The following is a 15,554-nucleotide window of genomic DNA, read 5'->3' as shown; positions in this document are numbered from 1 at the left end:
GTTTTTGTGTGTGATATAGCCTAAAAACAGTCTTGGGGACTTTGGTAGGTTAAAGGTAAAGGGACCCCTGACAATTAAGTCCAGTTGCGAATGGCTCTGGGGTTGTGGCGCTCATCTCACTTTACAGACCGAGGGAGCTGGCGTTAGTCCACTTCCACAGACAGTTTTTCCGGGTCATGTAGTCAGCATGACAAAAGTCGCTTCTGGTGAAGCCAGAGCAGTGCACGGAAATGCCGTTTACCTTCCCACTGGAGCGGTACCTATTTATCTACTTGCACTGGTGTGCTTTCAAACTGCTAGGTTGGCAGGAGCTGGGACTGAACAACGGGAGCTCAGCCCACTGCGGGGCCTCGAACCGCCGAGCGTCCGATCCGCAAGTCCAAACGGCACAGTGGTTTAAACCACAGCGCCACCTGCCTCCCTTAGGACGGTATAGAAGGTGGTATAAAAACGCTTTTATAAATACAAAAATAAATATCCTATCCCCCATGCCAATGCTAGGTCTGTGATTTTGGGTGACATAGACAAAATGTAAGTTGTGGCACTGTTGGAGTCATGGGATATTTGGCAGTCTTGCATGCCAGCTTGTCACTTTCTGGGTAGCATTTCATAGCATTTCATTTTCCACCTTTCTCCAAGTACAGGACCCAAGGTGGCTCATAACATAAATGAGAATAGACACAACTAAAAACACACTAATTCTATATAAATATTTTGCCCTGTTAAAAACAGCACTGAATTTGAAACCTTAAAACCACTCTTCTGCTGATCAGCTACATTGGGAGACCCCAAAATTTAAGAAAGGGAGAGAAAAATGTATATCGCCTCATCTTTCCAACCGTTCATAATTTTATAAACTTCTGGCATTTTCCCTCTTGCATATATTCCCTCCTCCTACCTAAACTAAACGCAAACAAAAACTTTCGTCTTTCTTCATATGAAAGTACACCATACATATGTAATTTTACTTTCTTTTTCTATTCCTTTATCCCACCTGACTATATTTTTTATGAGACAAACACCCCAAAGCTGTTCACAGCATCCTACATGCGGCTACACCATAGAATTATGTAATGGCATTTTTGCTTTCTGTTCTTATTTATCTGAAGGGAGAGGCCACACACGCACATAAAATGAACTGAAATTCTGTTTCCTGTTTATGCCAAATTCGTCATTGCAGAAAGAATATTTGAGGGTAGATACACAAATAGTGCTCTTGGCATTCAAATATGACTAACATGGCACTGGAGGATGTGATATCAGTTGCATGCAAACAGCAGGTTCAAAAACAGACACTCTCTCAATTTATTTAGGGCGGGATTAAAATAAGTTGTGTGCACAGAACAAGGTCCATTCAGGGTTCTCGAAATCTTCTCTGGAGAGTTGGGAAACCCCCAGAACAGCTTTAGGCAGTGGCGTAGTGTGGGGGGTGCCAGGGGTGCCGGCCGCACCGGGCGCAACATCTGGGGGGGCGAGTCCAGAGGGAAGGGACAAGTTCCTTCCTCCGCCGGGCTCCCCGCCGCCACCGCCAGCCTTGCGCCCTAGTGCGCGCGCGCCCCCCCACCGCCGCCGGGCACGGGCAGCCTCCGCACCCCGACGCCGACGCCATCCCCTCGGCCCAGCCACAGGCGGCGGCTGCTTCTGCCGACTGGGAGGGAGGAGAGCTCCGAGGGGCCTCGCCGCGCCCTGCGCTCCCCAAAACCCTCCGAGAGGAAGCCGGCGGGCGGGCGAGGGTCTCCCGGCGGAAGGGGGCGCCACTGGCTCCGGCTCTCAGCACATGTCTCAGCCACGGGGGGGGGGGGGCGGGCGAGGACGGAGCACGGCTGGAAGCCCCCGGACCCGGCCGGGAGGAGGAGAGGCGCTCGCCAAGCCCGGATCTGGAGCGCCTCGGAGCGCGGGCTCCACCTACAGCCCAAGGAGAGGAGGGGGCGGGGAGGCGCCCGAGGGGAGGGGGCTTTGGCTGCCTCGGCCCGCGGGGGCTCCGCAAATAATAAATGTAATAAATTCCTGCTGAGCCTTTGGGGGGGGTTCCTTGGCTCCTTCACTCGCCCCCAGCCCCAGTGGCGTAGCGTGGGGGGGTCAGGGGGGGCCGGACGCAACATCTGGGGGGGGGGCGCGCTCGCACTCGAGTGCTAAAATCCACGGGTTAGGGGGCGCAAATTACTTGCCTTGCCCCGGTTGCTGACAACCCACGCTACGCCACTGGCTTTAGGGGGCATACAGGGGAGAGGAGAGGAAGAAATTCCCACTGTGCAGGCAGAACTCATTTCCCATGTTCATACCCCATGTAGCACTATGTTGAATGCCAGCCCACAATGCTATTCAATTTAGTATTAGAATAGACCAGCTGACATTTATGAACATCACTAAAGGTTTATCCACATTTCCTCTCGTCCTGCCACTTTCCCTAGGGAAAACTGCTCTTTTGCGCTCAATCAGAGCAAACAGCAATTTGGGTTTTTCATGGATTGCCACTTGTTCCGATTTAGAGCTAAAGAGCGGGTAGTCCCTGGGAAAGGATCAGGGCAAGGGGAGTCGTGTTTTCTAGGCACATGACAATCATAAGTGTGGACGAGCCTTAAGTTAGGCCCATTGATTTTAATAAGTGTACTTTTTGTAAAAGCCACTGTATGGGAGTTACGTGGCAGTCATTAGGAGTTTATGACCTTCATCTGTATGGAATGTATCTGAGAAAGCTCAAAACCTGAATTGTTTTATGAATCGTATTTGGAAGTTAGAGAGTTAAAGAACAATACTAAGCAAAAAAATGAACTCTCTCTCAAAAAGCTCAACTCCCTCTATAAGAACACAGCAGAAAATGGCAATTTTCACACATTTCACAAATTTCACAAAATAGCCCAAGAGTTTATGCGGGGCCATTACCCATCTTCCAGTTCTGCTAATACATTTTCAGCTGATATATTTTCAGAAAAGAGGAGGGGGCAGCAATGAATCAGTTGCTTTAAAGTGAAAGTTTAGTACTGGAAGCTAAAGTTTGCATACATAAAAAATAACTGTTAGAAGATAAAGGTAAAGGTAAAGGGACCCCTGACTGTTAGGTCCAGTCGCAGACGACTCTGAGGTTGCGGCGCTCATTTCACTTTATTGGCTGAGGGAGCCGGCGTACAGCTTCCGGGTCATGTGACCAGCATGATTAAGCCGCTTCTGGCGACCCAGAGCAGCACACACAAACACCGTTTACCTTCCTGCCAAAGTGGTACCTATTTATCTACTTGCACTTTGACATGCTTTCAAACTGTTAGGTTGGCAGGAGCAGGGACCGAGCAACGGGAGCTCACCCCGTCGTGGGGATTCGAACCACCGACCTTCTGATCAGCAAGTCCTAGGCTCTGTAGTTTAACCCACAGTGCCACCTGCGTGATAATTCATAGCAGTGGGGAGGAAGAGGGACTAATAGTGGAAGAAAAGAATAATAGAAGCAAACCACAAAGGACCCAGGGTGCTCAGAAGGACATCAAAACTACCTGCACTATAGTTTATTGTTGTTATTTATCATCATCATCATCATCATCATCATCATCATCATCATCATCATTTTATGAAATCAATACTAACTACATCACTTGGGAGGTTTTCCAGGTCCTGGAAGGGCGATTCAAAGGTGTTGCTGTCAATGTTGAGAATGACGACATCTTCCAGGGCCTTGCTCCTCACTCTCTGGAGGAATCAAAGACAAAAGAGAGAAACTAAAAGAGAGACACTGCTTGCTCCTCTGTTCGCTGCCTTTGCAAACTGCTGTCATGTATGTTAAATGTGACCCAGCTCCACCTGATCTCTCACCACTCTTGGGGAGGGATCCCTGGCTCACAGCACTGAGCTGTTCCTACAAAGTGGGCACGATGTCTGCGCTCTGCCTCCACAGTTCCAATTTCTGGAAACCATGGGAGAGGAGAGTGTTTTGGTGCTTATGTTCTGCTTGCCGGTTTCCCACAAGCATGTGGTTGGCCACTGTGAGAACAGGATGCTGGACTAGATGGACCATTGGCCGGATCCAGCAGGCTATTCTTAGGTTCTAAGCATCATAGAAACAGAAGAGATGGGTGGGCCAAAGGGCTTATACTCAACCCACCAACAGTAAAGGCAGGACCACCTGCCTGCCTGCCACACACCAAGCCTCCATCAACCTAAGCCCAGGATCATGTCATCTGGACTGCACAAGCACGTTAGGATTTTTATCTATTCGAGCTGCTCCAGCGAGTGGTACTGTTGTACTATGTTTTTGTATACATCATGTGAGTGTCTAAGAGAGCATGAGATAGGAAGTCTGAGTACTGTTGGAGTACTGTTGGAAGTTGGTTTCACTTCTGAATGTGTTGCTGTTCTGTAAAGGTAAAGGTACCCCTGACCATTAGGTCCAGTCGTGACCGACTCTCGGGTTGCAGCGCTCATCTTGCTTTATTGGCCAAGGGAGTTGGAGTACAGATTCCGGGTCATGTGGCCAGCATGACAAAGCCGCTTCTGGCGAACCAGAGCAGCACACAGAAACGCCATTTACCTTCCCGTCGGAGTGGTACCTACTTATCTACTTGCACTTTGACGTGCTTTCAAACTGCTAGGTTGGCAGGAGCAGGGACCGAGCAATGGGAGCTCACCCCATCGTGGGGATTCGAACCACCGACCTTCTGATCGGCAAGCCCTAGGCTCTGTGGTTTAACCCACAGCACCACCCGCGTCCCTTTGTTGCTGTTCTGTACAGGTGCTCAAAGCGCACAGAAGTGCTGATGGAGTCTTTGTATTATAGACTGTAAATAAAGTAGTTTTAGAGCTGCTGATTGATTCTTTCTTCTGCAATGATATGCCAGAAGACGAGTGTGCTCCTCTCAGGAGAGAGGGGCTGCTTATCACCGGTCTCTCTGGACTGAGGGAGATTTACTGAGGGAGCCAGAGAGGACCACCAGAGAGAAGCTCCGATGTCTTGGGAAGATGGCGGCCTTCCTGGGCGTGTTTCCAACAGTCCAGAGTGATGGATCTATTGACTGCCATCAAAGAAGAAGGCTGCAATCCCAGAGGTTTAGGCCCAGAATCCTTGGCAATGTCACTGGCAATGTCAGGCACGGCTGTTGAGTTGAGACTGAAGTATGGAACAAACAGACTTTGCTCAACAGTACCGTACAGCCCACACTACGAGTGACCACAAAATGGCGGCTGCCCTGGGTGTCGAGGCTCCATTGATGTTGACCAGAACTTCTTCCCACCCACCCAACCACCCGTCCGTCCTCTTGCACCTATTCATGGAACATGTGGGCTCCCCTACTCTTCATGGCATGGCTGTTCTGTGCCTCTGGGGCCAGGGATTGTAGGACTCAGCTGAAGGCTCATGAGAACTGACCTGAGAGGCCAGGGGCTAGAATGGATTGGCAAGCTCACCTCCATGAAGCTGGTGTGGATTCCTATGAGGTAGGGCATGGGGGCACTGTCGAGGAAAGAAAGGAAGGAAAGAAAGTCAGAGCTGGTTCCAGATTCGGGTGGGCTCAGAGCCCCTGGCAGAACCATCCAGGTTGAACCCCCTAGCCATGGACAAATTAGCTCTTCTTTCTGCCTCTCCTCCATCCTCCACCCTACCCCAGATAAAGACCCTCTAATTAAAACCTTTTCTTATGAGGCAATAATCAATATTTTTATTTATAGACATATTTATGAACATATGCTTTAGCCAATTTTGCACACACACCCTCGTCTGTGCCCCTGGCAGTGGCCTTCCTCACACACCCCCCCCTAGCTACGGCCCTGGGTGGGCTCCATTGAACCCTGCCTGACTTACTTTGCCCCTAGAGGGGGGGAGAGACATGACCTCGAGAACAGGGGAAAGTCCTGTGGGGAGCCACACCCAGGCTCAAAAACAGATCAGATTGGTAAGGGCTTTGCAGGCAAAACAATGTTACTTCTAGGCATTGTCTTTCATTTCTCTCTCTCTCTCTCTCTCTCTCTCTCTCTCACACACACACACACACACACACACAAACAAAAATATGAAATTGACGTCTTTAAACACACCAAAGATTCCTGCTTCTAATGTGCATTGAAGTTCACAGCTCACATGTCTACCTTTGCAATGAATTAGGCACAAGGACCTCTTATAATCACCCCTGGGTCGTGGGAAGTGTCCTGGGAAGGATCCAAGCCTCCTCACAGCGGATACCGGGGGGGGGGGGGGGCAAGCCCAGGGGTGGGAGTACAGGGAAAGACTTCTTTTTCCATTGTTCAACTCTCCATGCTCCACTTTTCTGTCCTTTGTCTACAACAGAGACTTGATTTGAACTACAGCTTCCCAAATCACAGCAGCAGAGACTCAAATTGTCAGGATAAGAAACAGCAACTGGCTGCTAAGGGTCTATGCCTGGTGCCTGCCTTGCTCTCGTTGTTGATTCATTGCAGACATCACTATCGCTGCCTGTTTATTTATAGGCCATTTTCCCAGCAAACACCCCCCCAAGTCAGATGCCAGGAACAGGGCTGGATTGAGGCTTGATGAGGCCCTAAGCTACTGAAGGCAATGGGGCCCTTTATATGTCCAGCTGTCCTTTGTCAACAACAAATTGTTGCTGCTTTTTGTGTTGAATATACGCTATATGGCAATTGATGGACTTAACAGGTATCTAAAGCCATTTGCACATGTTGCCATACGACCAGTCCATGCAGAATGTAGGCACCCTATATAGAGAAATGAGCAAACCAGTGATATTTTAGGGAGCAGGCTAGCAGACGGGGCCCATGACTTACATCATAGAGCCTACACAACACAAAACACTGTTGCTGCATGTAGGTTTTATTTTATTTGTTTTTTTATCTTATATTTTGGAAATGTACATCCAGGTTTTTTCCCCCTTGACATTTTTTGGGGGCCCCCAAGAGATTGGGGCCCTAAGCTATAGCTTGTTTAAAAGTAAAGGTAAAGGACCCCTGACTATTAGTTCCAGTCGTGGCCAACTCTGGATTTGCGGCGCTCATCTCGCTTTATTGGCCGAGGGAGCCGGCGTACAGCTTCCGGGTCATGTGGCCAGCATGACTAAGCCACTTCTGGTGAACCAGAGCAGCGCACGGAAACACCATTTAGCTTCCTGCCGGAGCGTTACCTATTTATCTACTTGCACTGGTGTGCTTTTGAACTGCTAGGTTGGCAGAAGCAGGGACTGAGCAACGGGAGCTTACCCTGTCACAGCCCCACAGCGCCCACAGCACCACCCGGCAGCAGCTGGGACAGAGCAAAGGGCACTCACCCGGGATTCGAACCGCCAACCTTCTGATCGGCAAGCCCAAGAGGCTCAATGGTTTAGACCACAGCACCACCCACATCCAGCTTTCAGTCTTACCCCCTGCCCTGCCCAGTGCTTCAAAAAGAAGAAATGAAAAGGCTCACCAGCAGTAGTCAAGGAGGTGCGAAGGCAGCACTGGGATGTAGATGTGTTGCCAGTGCATGGGATGCAACATGGAGAGGGAGGCCTGAACACAGGCTGTGAGCTGCAGGGAGAGGGGGGGGGGGTTAGGAGATTTCCCTTAGGATGGCCTGACTCTGCTCAGAAGACCAGAACCACTCTCTAAGTTACAGCCTGTGCCTTACAGGTGGATTTCGCCCCTGTAGAAGGATCAGCCTCGTCCTCTTCCTGAAAATTGCCAGGATTTTGGCCTGAAGTTTTGGGGTCTCCTCTAGATTCAGGGGGTGGGTAGGTGGGTGTCAGGCTAGCCTATTTTCCACTATGTCCATGTCACCACCGCTAGACCTCTCCCTACCAGGCAGTCCCCCCAAAACTCCCAGACCTCTGCTCCTTGCAATTTGGGGCTTGAGCCACAGGAGACCTGGCAACTCCCTGAGACCTGAGACCTGCAACTCAGCTATACAGCTGCAAACACAACGCTTTGAGTGTGTTTTGAATGCATTCCAGAAATGTGACACTAGGTGGCGATGGTGAGCTAACGGCAAATTCAATATATATATATTTTGAACCTTTTTCCTTAAAGCATTTTCGCAGCATTTTTTATATGTGATTCCACCCTCCTTTCCCCCTACCCCAAGCATCGACTTGCTCTCACCGTGCTGAGTTTTCTGGTGGTGAGCAGGATCCGTCGCTCATGGAGCAGGCTCGCATACAGGCGCAACATGTTGTTTGCATCCACGGCCACAACAAATTCTGTCAGGTTCCTCTGTGGGAAGGAGCCAATGCCCGGTTAGACTCTCCAGTGCAGATTTGGCACAGTCCACCCCCCCCTCAATTGTTCTGCCCTCTGTACTCTGTGTCACTCATGGCAGTACAATGCATCCAGCTCTCTTACTTTGTGTTCATCTTCTGTTGTCTTTTTTCTAGGAACAACATTACACCAGGAAATGCCCAGCTGCAGGACAGTGTCCAGGCAGAAATCGCATTAATGTCTGGGAAAATCCGGACAAAGGACAACCAATGTCGGAAGTGTAGATTTTAGCGAATTTCCTTTAACAAAAAGCTCAAAACCGTCATGTGTTTTTTGTGGGGATGGGTGGGGAGATTTTCCAAAAAGCTCAACATTTTGGGGCAAAACCTTCATATTTTGCAAAAAAATGATGATAAAAAAATACAACATCTTTTGTGTTCACTGGGTCGATCTTGTAGGCGATGGATTGAGGATTGAATCTGTAGATCGAAATTTAAACCTCCTATCCCCTGTGTGTAGGAGAAATACAAAAAGGAACCCTGTGAAACTGAATGCATTTTGCAAATTATCACTCATTCGAGCTGCAGTCTCTCCTTTCTTAGCGTGGACCAGCTGTTCCAATGACTATGTGCCTCACCTCTATTTTGCCTAGCAACTGCTCTGCTTAATAGCATCCTGATGGTGGTGTACTTTGACTACTGGAGTCAATGTCTCAACCTGGTCCTCTCCATACTTTTGGCATCTAATTCAGCGCTGCCTACTCTGACGGTTGGTCTCCAGCAGAAGTCTTTCTCCCATCAACTGCTGCCTGATCTTCTGAAACTAAAGATGGCAGGCATTGGACCAGGGACCTTTTGCTTGCAGGTCTTGTGCTCTGCCACTGAAATACAATCCCTTTCTCTCCTCTTTCATCTCTTGGGCTAGGAACAGGTCCAGCTCTTGCATTGCTTACCTGTCCCAGCAGATGTCAAGGCAATAAACAACTATTTTACTTTTAAAAGACAACTGAAGGCGGCCCTGTTTAGGGAAGTTTTTAATGTCTGATGCTGTATTGTTTTTAATATTCGGTTGGAAGCTGCCCAGAGTGGCTGGGTAAAAATAATAAATTATTATTAAATTATTATTATAGCTGTTTAAAGTGCAGCAGCAGCGGCCTGTCCACAAAAATCCAGCAAAAATCCCCATCTTGCCCTCCTATTCTCACTTTTCACAATCCCCTCCTTCCCCTAGGTTGCATCTGACTATGTTTGCCATTCATTGCACATTATACTCCTGCCTGCTCCCCAACCCTGCTTGGAGAAAATGCCCTTTTGCAATGAATCACTCTTCTCTCTATTTTGAAATCTTCATAGCATTGCCAGACTATGGTATGTCCTTTCCCAGCCCATTCAGGGCTCATCCAGACTTCCACTTTCCCTGCCGCTTTGAGCAACTGTCAGTTGGGTTTCCTGCAGTTTGACGTCTGCTCCAATTCAGTGCGAAAGAGTGAGCTTTCCAGGGGCGCAAGGAGAAAACCACTAGCAGAAAATCTCTCAGAATCATGCTTTCTAGGCACAGGGAAAGAAAAGGTGTGGGTGATCTCTGCTTGCCACTACACTGCAACAAGACCACAAACTTGACATGAGCCAACAGTGTGACGCAGCAGCTAAAAAAGCCAATGCAATTCTGGGCTGCATCAATAGGAGTATAGCATCTAGATCAAGGGAAGTAATAGTGCCACTGTAGTCTGCTCTGGTCAGACCTCAGCTGGAGTACTGTGTCCAGTTCTGGGCACCACAGTTCAAGAAGGACACTGACAAACTGGAACGTGTCCAGAGGAGGGCAACCAAAATGGTCAAAGGCCTGGAAACGATGCCTTATGAGGAACGGCTAAGGGAGCTGGGCATGTTTAGCCTGGAGAAGAGGAGGTTAAGGGGTGATATGATAGCCATGTTCAAATATATAAAAGGATGTCATATAGAGGAGGGAGAAAGGTTGTTTTCTGCTGCTACAGAGAAGCGGACATGGAGCAATAGATCCAAACTACAAGAAAGAAGATTCCACCTAAACATTAGGAAGAACTTCCTGACAGTAAGAGCTGTTCGACAGTGGAATTTGCTGCCAAGGAGTGTGGTGGAGTCTCCTTCTTTGGAGGTCTTTAAGCAGAGGCTTGACAACCATATGTCAGGAGTGCTCTGATGGTGTTTCCTGCTTGGCAGGGGGTTGGACTAGATGGCCCTTGTGGTCTATTCCAACTCTATGATTCTATGATTCTAAGAGCTATTGTGTTGGCAGTCATGCAACACACAGAATCTACAGCCTGCTGCCCCTCTTTTTCCTCAATGTCATCTGGTTTTTCTGGGGTCGCCCCCTACCATGTGGGAGCTGAAGCAGATTTTGGGTGCCAGCAAGGGAACTAGGCTTGTGTGACCTACATTACGCCACTCTGGTGGATTAAGGCTGATGATTAAGGAGACATCATTTCCACAATTGTGAAAGCTGGTGCCTCTCTCTTTAGAAAGCAAACACTGCCCCTACAAACCACAACCACCTCTCTCAAAGCTCCATGAGACACTGCAAATGTGACTTACACTTTCAGGGATGGTGGGGAGTTTGCCTTGGTCAGGGGCAATGAAATAAACCTGGAAGAGAGGAAGAAAGAGGTTGGTGATGATCTGGTCCAGCTAGAAGAAGATTCTGTGAAACAAAAATTGTGGCAGTGGTCCGAGTGTCTCTCTCTCTCTCTCTCTCTCACACACACACACACCTTATTTTTATGGATAGTAGCTGACTGGCCAACCAGCATAATACACCAGATCAAGCAACACATTACATCATCATCATCATCATCACCATCATCATAATATAAAATTTTATTTATATCCCGCCCTCCCCAGCCGAAGCCGGGCTCAGAGCGGCTAACAACAATAAAAATAACACAGCATTCTAAAATCAATTCAAAATCAAATTAATGGCAACCATTGGGCTAGAGTTCTGTGAGGATTACCAAAGGAGGGGATCAGACCAGTGCCTTGGCCAAAGGCCTGGTGGAACAGCTCAGTCTTGCAGGCCCTGCGGAAAGATGTCAGGTCCCGCAGGGCCCTAGTCTCTTGTGACAGAGCGTTCCACCAGATCGGGGCCACAGCCGAAAAAGCCCTGGCTCTGGTTGAGGCCAGCCTAACCTCCCTGTGGCCCGGGGCCTCCAAGATGTCTGTTTGAAGATTGGAAGGTCCTCTGTGGGACATACCAGGAGAGGCAGTCCCATAGGTCCGAGGGTCCGAGGCCGTATAGGACTTTGAAGGTTAAAACCAGCACCTTAAACCTGATCCTGTACTCCACCAGGAGCCAGTGCAGCTGGTACAGCACCGGGAGAATGTGATCCCGTGGAGAGGACCCTGTAAGGAGTCTCGCCGCAGCATTCTACACCCGCTGGAGTTTCTGGGTCAGACTCAAGGGTAGCCCCACATAGATTCTTGGCTGATCTCCCAATAGGAGATCTTGGGCATCCCCAGAAAAATGACTCTTAAATAGGGCACAGATTTGTATAAAGGATGCATATATGCAAAACTAAATGTCTTGGTGCAAATTTAGAAAATTGCCATAATTTAAATAATCAAGGGGGACGCGGGTGGCGCTGTGGGTAAAAGCCTCAGCGCCTAGGGCTTGCCGATCGAAAGGTCGGCGGTTCGAATCCCCGTGGCGGGGTCTGCTCCCGTTGCTCGGTCCCAGCGCCTGCCAACCTCGCAGTTCGAAAGCACCCCCGGGTGCAAGTAGATAAATAGGGACCGCTTACTAGCGGGAAGGTAAACGGCGTTTCCGTGTGCGGCTCTGGCTAGCCAGAGCAGCTTCGTCACGCTGGCCACATGACCCGGAAGTGTCTCCAGACAACGCTGGCCCCCGGCCTCTTAAGTGAGATACGCGCACAACCCCGGAGTCTGTCAAGACTGGCCCATACGGGCAGGGGTACCTTTACCTTTACCTAAATAATCAAGAGGTCTTGGGGCATCTTAAAGACTAACACATTTATTATAGAAGAACTTTTGTGGACTCAGACTTGTTAGTCTTTAAGGTGCCATAAGACTCGTTTGTTTTTGCTGCAAGAGACTAGCATGGCTGCCCCTCTGGGGAAAAAATTGAATAGAAATACATTAGGGAAAGAAAGTGACCAGGTGATTTGTGTGCCTTCTCAGTCTTTCCAGTCTCAGTCTTTCTCAGTCTGCTTTCCAGATGCCAACTGCTGATGGGCAAAATCAAGTTGCCTTCTCTGTTCTTCGTTTTTAGGGTTCTTCATTCCCTGTAAAGGACACAGCCCCCCCCCCGACTCCTGACTCACTGATGCAGCTCCAGGGTCCGGATCCTGTCTCTTGTCTTGTTTGTTTGGATCCTTCTCAGTGGAAATTTTCAATTTGGTCATCTTTAGATCCTTGCAAGACAACAAGAAATGGTTAAAAAGGGGGACACATACACCCCACAACAAATTAAATGAAGATGGATGAAGAATTGTTTACATTTTTAGTCTTTCAACAATAATGCATCCTTTTTTAAAAAAAAAACACACACAACACCTTCATTCATTAAACTCCACATACTTCCACTTCCATATAATCTGGAGGCATCATAGAAAACATTTTATACCAGTTTACTAAATTGAGGAGTTCAGGGATATTGACATAGACATTGGAACAGCTGGTCTGTGCTAAGAAAGGAGAGACTGCAGCTCCAATGAATGATAGTTTGCAAAATGCATCTGGATACACAGTGTTACTTTTTGTATTTCTCCTATACATGTGGGATAGGAGGTTCAAATTTCAATCTACAGATTTAATCCTCAATCCATCGCCTACAAAATGGACCCAGAGAACTCAAAAGGTGTTGAGCTTTTTATGGCAAAGCTTTTTTTTTTTTTAAGTGAAGGTTTTGCCCAAAAATGTTGAGCTTTTTTTTCTTTCAGAATTTCCCCCTCAAAAAACCCCCACCATGATGATTTTGAGCTTTTTAAAAAGGAAAATAGCATGAGCTGCAAGTGTGTGTGGTAATTATCAGGCTCAGTGCAGGCTAACTTTACTGACAGTTACGAATAGACAAATTCTATACACTGCCTAAAATTTCCTTGACATCCATCAGATGTAAAGGACATAAACTAGGATCTGACTTTTAGAAGATATCTGAAGGCAGCTCTGTATAAGGAAGTGTTTAATGTTTGATGTTTTATTGTGGTTTTATAAAGCCACTTCTGGGCCTGCCCCAAGAGGTGGGGTTGCGGGCTTCACGCCCACCCCCCACGTGAGCGGGGGCTGGTTTCAGCCCCCGCGAGAGCAGAGGAATCCCGGCCGTGTCTGCCCTATTTAGGGCCAGTGCAGAGGAGGCTCGCCCTCTTTTCGCCGGCTAGCCCCACGTTTTCCCACCCTCCCTCCCTTTAGGTAGGCTTTAGGTAGGTCTCTGACTTTGCTATGGACTTCGGTCTGTCGCCGCATGGGGCATGGTAGGAATTTTTCCCAATTGGCAATTTATAGCCATTTGGTTTTTCGCCTACCTCGTAGCAACTCGTCACAACTCTTCGGCATTTGCGGTAGGCATTGGTAAGAAGGGGTTAAGAGGATGTGTGTGTGGGGGGGAGGAACGCCATCACCTCCCCCCAGTGAGCGAAGGGTGGTCCGTTAAAGGACTCCGGGGGGGCGTGGCCCTGTCCGAAGCCTATGGAGGTGAGGGCCAAAGGCACGCCCCAGAGCAGTGACCCGGGGGAGCTCCTAGTCGACGTGCCTCGGCGGGAGACTCCCCCGATTTAGTGTTAACCCTTCCCCGTGTCTCCAGCAAATGGGCTGGAGCCGGATAGTCGTTAGGACCAATGCCTAAGCCAATGCCTCTCATTCCTGAATTCAATAAAGTTGTGGCCTAATTCGCCCATTTAACCTTAAACTATGGTGTCTCGTGTCTTTATTTATCCTGGTGGGGGGCGGGAACTCGCCACGCAATTTGTTGGAAGCTGCCTAGAGTGGCTGGGGCAACCCAGTCAGATGGGCAGGGTATAAAAAAACACGTTGTTGTTGTTGTTATTGTTGTTGTTGTTGTTGTTGTTGTTGTTGTTAAAATTTAAGACTTTCCTCCCATGGCATTGTATTGAGGGAAACTCTCCATTTGCACCTCCTAATGCAAATTCCAACTTCAGAGGGCAAAATTTCCCCCCTGGAATGAAGTGGGGGGACAAAGATTCCAATAATTATCACCCTCCCCACTAACTCTTTCCTGTGTATAGATGCAGGGATGGTGACGTGCCAGGGGTCCTGCAAAATGCAAAGATGCCCCCCTTTGACTCTTGGAGTGCCCCCATCCCTCACAGGAAGCCCACGCAATTGTTTAAAGGCACTATCAGGAAAACAACAAATCATGGCAGCTGGACTCAAAACTCAGCTGTTTTAAGATTTTTGCTTATCTATAGGAGCAGATTCTTCTGTGTCAGAGAGGTGAGAACTTACAAATTCAAGGCTGATGGGGCTGCTGAGGTCAGGAACAGGATGGAGATAAAGTGCAGACAAGAACACATCCAGCTCTGTGAACTAGTGAGAGAGGAGATAAAGGCAGAGATTGGTGTTTAAATGGGAATGCTAGGAATCTGGGGTGGGAACAGCACAGGGCAACTTGCTGGGCTCTGCAAGGAATCCAAAATTTCTGCCCTCACCTGCTCCTTGGCCAAGTTGTCTGCGATGTAGTTCAAGATCTTGTAGAAAACTTCAAACCAGGGCACGTAGCTGCAAAGAGAATCAGCATCAGGGGCACAACTGATCAAGCAAAGGGCCAGCGCTGTCTTTAGCATATGCGCCGCCGGGGTGCAAAGATCTGCCCAGTGCTCCCAAATTTAGTTTAGCCCCCAAATTAAGACCACCACACTTAAACTTATAAGTATTGTTTAGGCACCTACTCAGGAGAAACATCAGTCGTGTCAAAGGTGCCACTGACCCGCATAGCCAGGATGTCTAATTAGAATTTTATTATTATTTATTATTTATTGAATTGATATACCACCCTATATCTGGAGGTCTCAGGGCGGTTTACAGAAAAGATCAACATAAAAACCAGAATACAGTGTTACCTCAGGTTACATACGCTTCAGGTTACATATGCTTCAGGTTACACACTCCGCTAACCCAGAAATAGTGCTTCAGGTTAAGAACTTTGCTTTAGGATAAGAACAGAAATCGGGCTCTGGCGGCACGGTGGCAGCAGGAGGCCCCATTAGCTAAAGTGGTGCTTCAGGTTAAGAACAGTTTCAGGTTAAGTACGGACCTCCGGAACGAATTAAGTACTTAACCCGAGGTACCACTGTATATATAATCAAAATAAAAATAACCCAATAACAGCCCCCCCCCCAAGAGCCACATTTTAAAAGGGCATAGAGAAGTGAAATTGGCCCCATGCCAACTTAGTGGAGAGGC

At 48.4% G+C, this 15,554-nt stretch overlaps 1 protein-coding gene across 4 annotated transcripts in view; it reads right to left on the bottom strand.

Annotated features, from left to right (window-relative positions):
* The window catches only part of DENND1C (DENN domain containing 1C), a 50,555-nt gene that overhangs the window by 22,030 nt on the left and 12,971 nt on the right, over window positions 1–15,554 (bottom strand). For all 4 annotated transcript variants that reach the window (XM_077921428.1, XM_077921426.1, XM_077921425.1 and 1 more), the window contains exons 6-13: window positions 14,801–14,870; window positions 14,598–14,678; window positions 12,458–12,547; window positions 10,716–10,766; window positions 8,050–8,160; window positions 7,379–7,479; window positions 5,389–5,434; window positions 3,577–3,678 (exon numbers count right to left, since the gene is read on the bottom strand). In XM_077921428.1, the coding sequence (XP_077777554.1) occupies window positions 3,577–3,678; window positions 5,389–5,434; window positions 7,379–7,479; window positions 8,050–8,160; window positions 10,716–10,766; window positions 12,458–12,547; window positions 14,598–14,678; window positions 14,801–14,870 (652 nt within the window). The remainder of the gene's footprint in view (window positions 1–3,576; window positions 3,679–5,388; window positions 5,435–7,378; window positions 7,480–8,049; window positions 8,161–10,715; window positions 10,767–12,457; window positions 12,548–14,597; window positions 14,679–14,800; window positions 14,871–15,554) is intronic.

Source organism: Podarcis muralis, chromosome 17 (assembly GCF_964188315.1).
Source record: "Podarcis muralis chromosome 17, rPodMur119.hap1.1, whole genome shotgun sequence".
In the NCBI taxonomy this organism is placed as follows: domain Eukaryota; kingdom Metazoa; phylum Chordata; class Lepidosauria; order Squamata; family Lacertidae; genus Podarcis; species Podarcis muralis.
This window is presented reverse-complemented; position numbering and strand designations above follow the sequence as displayed.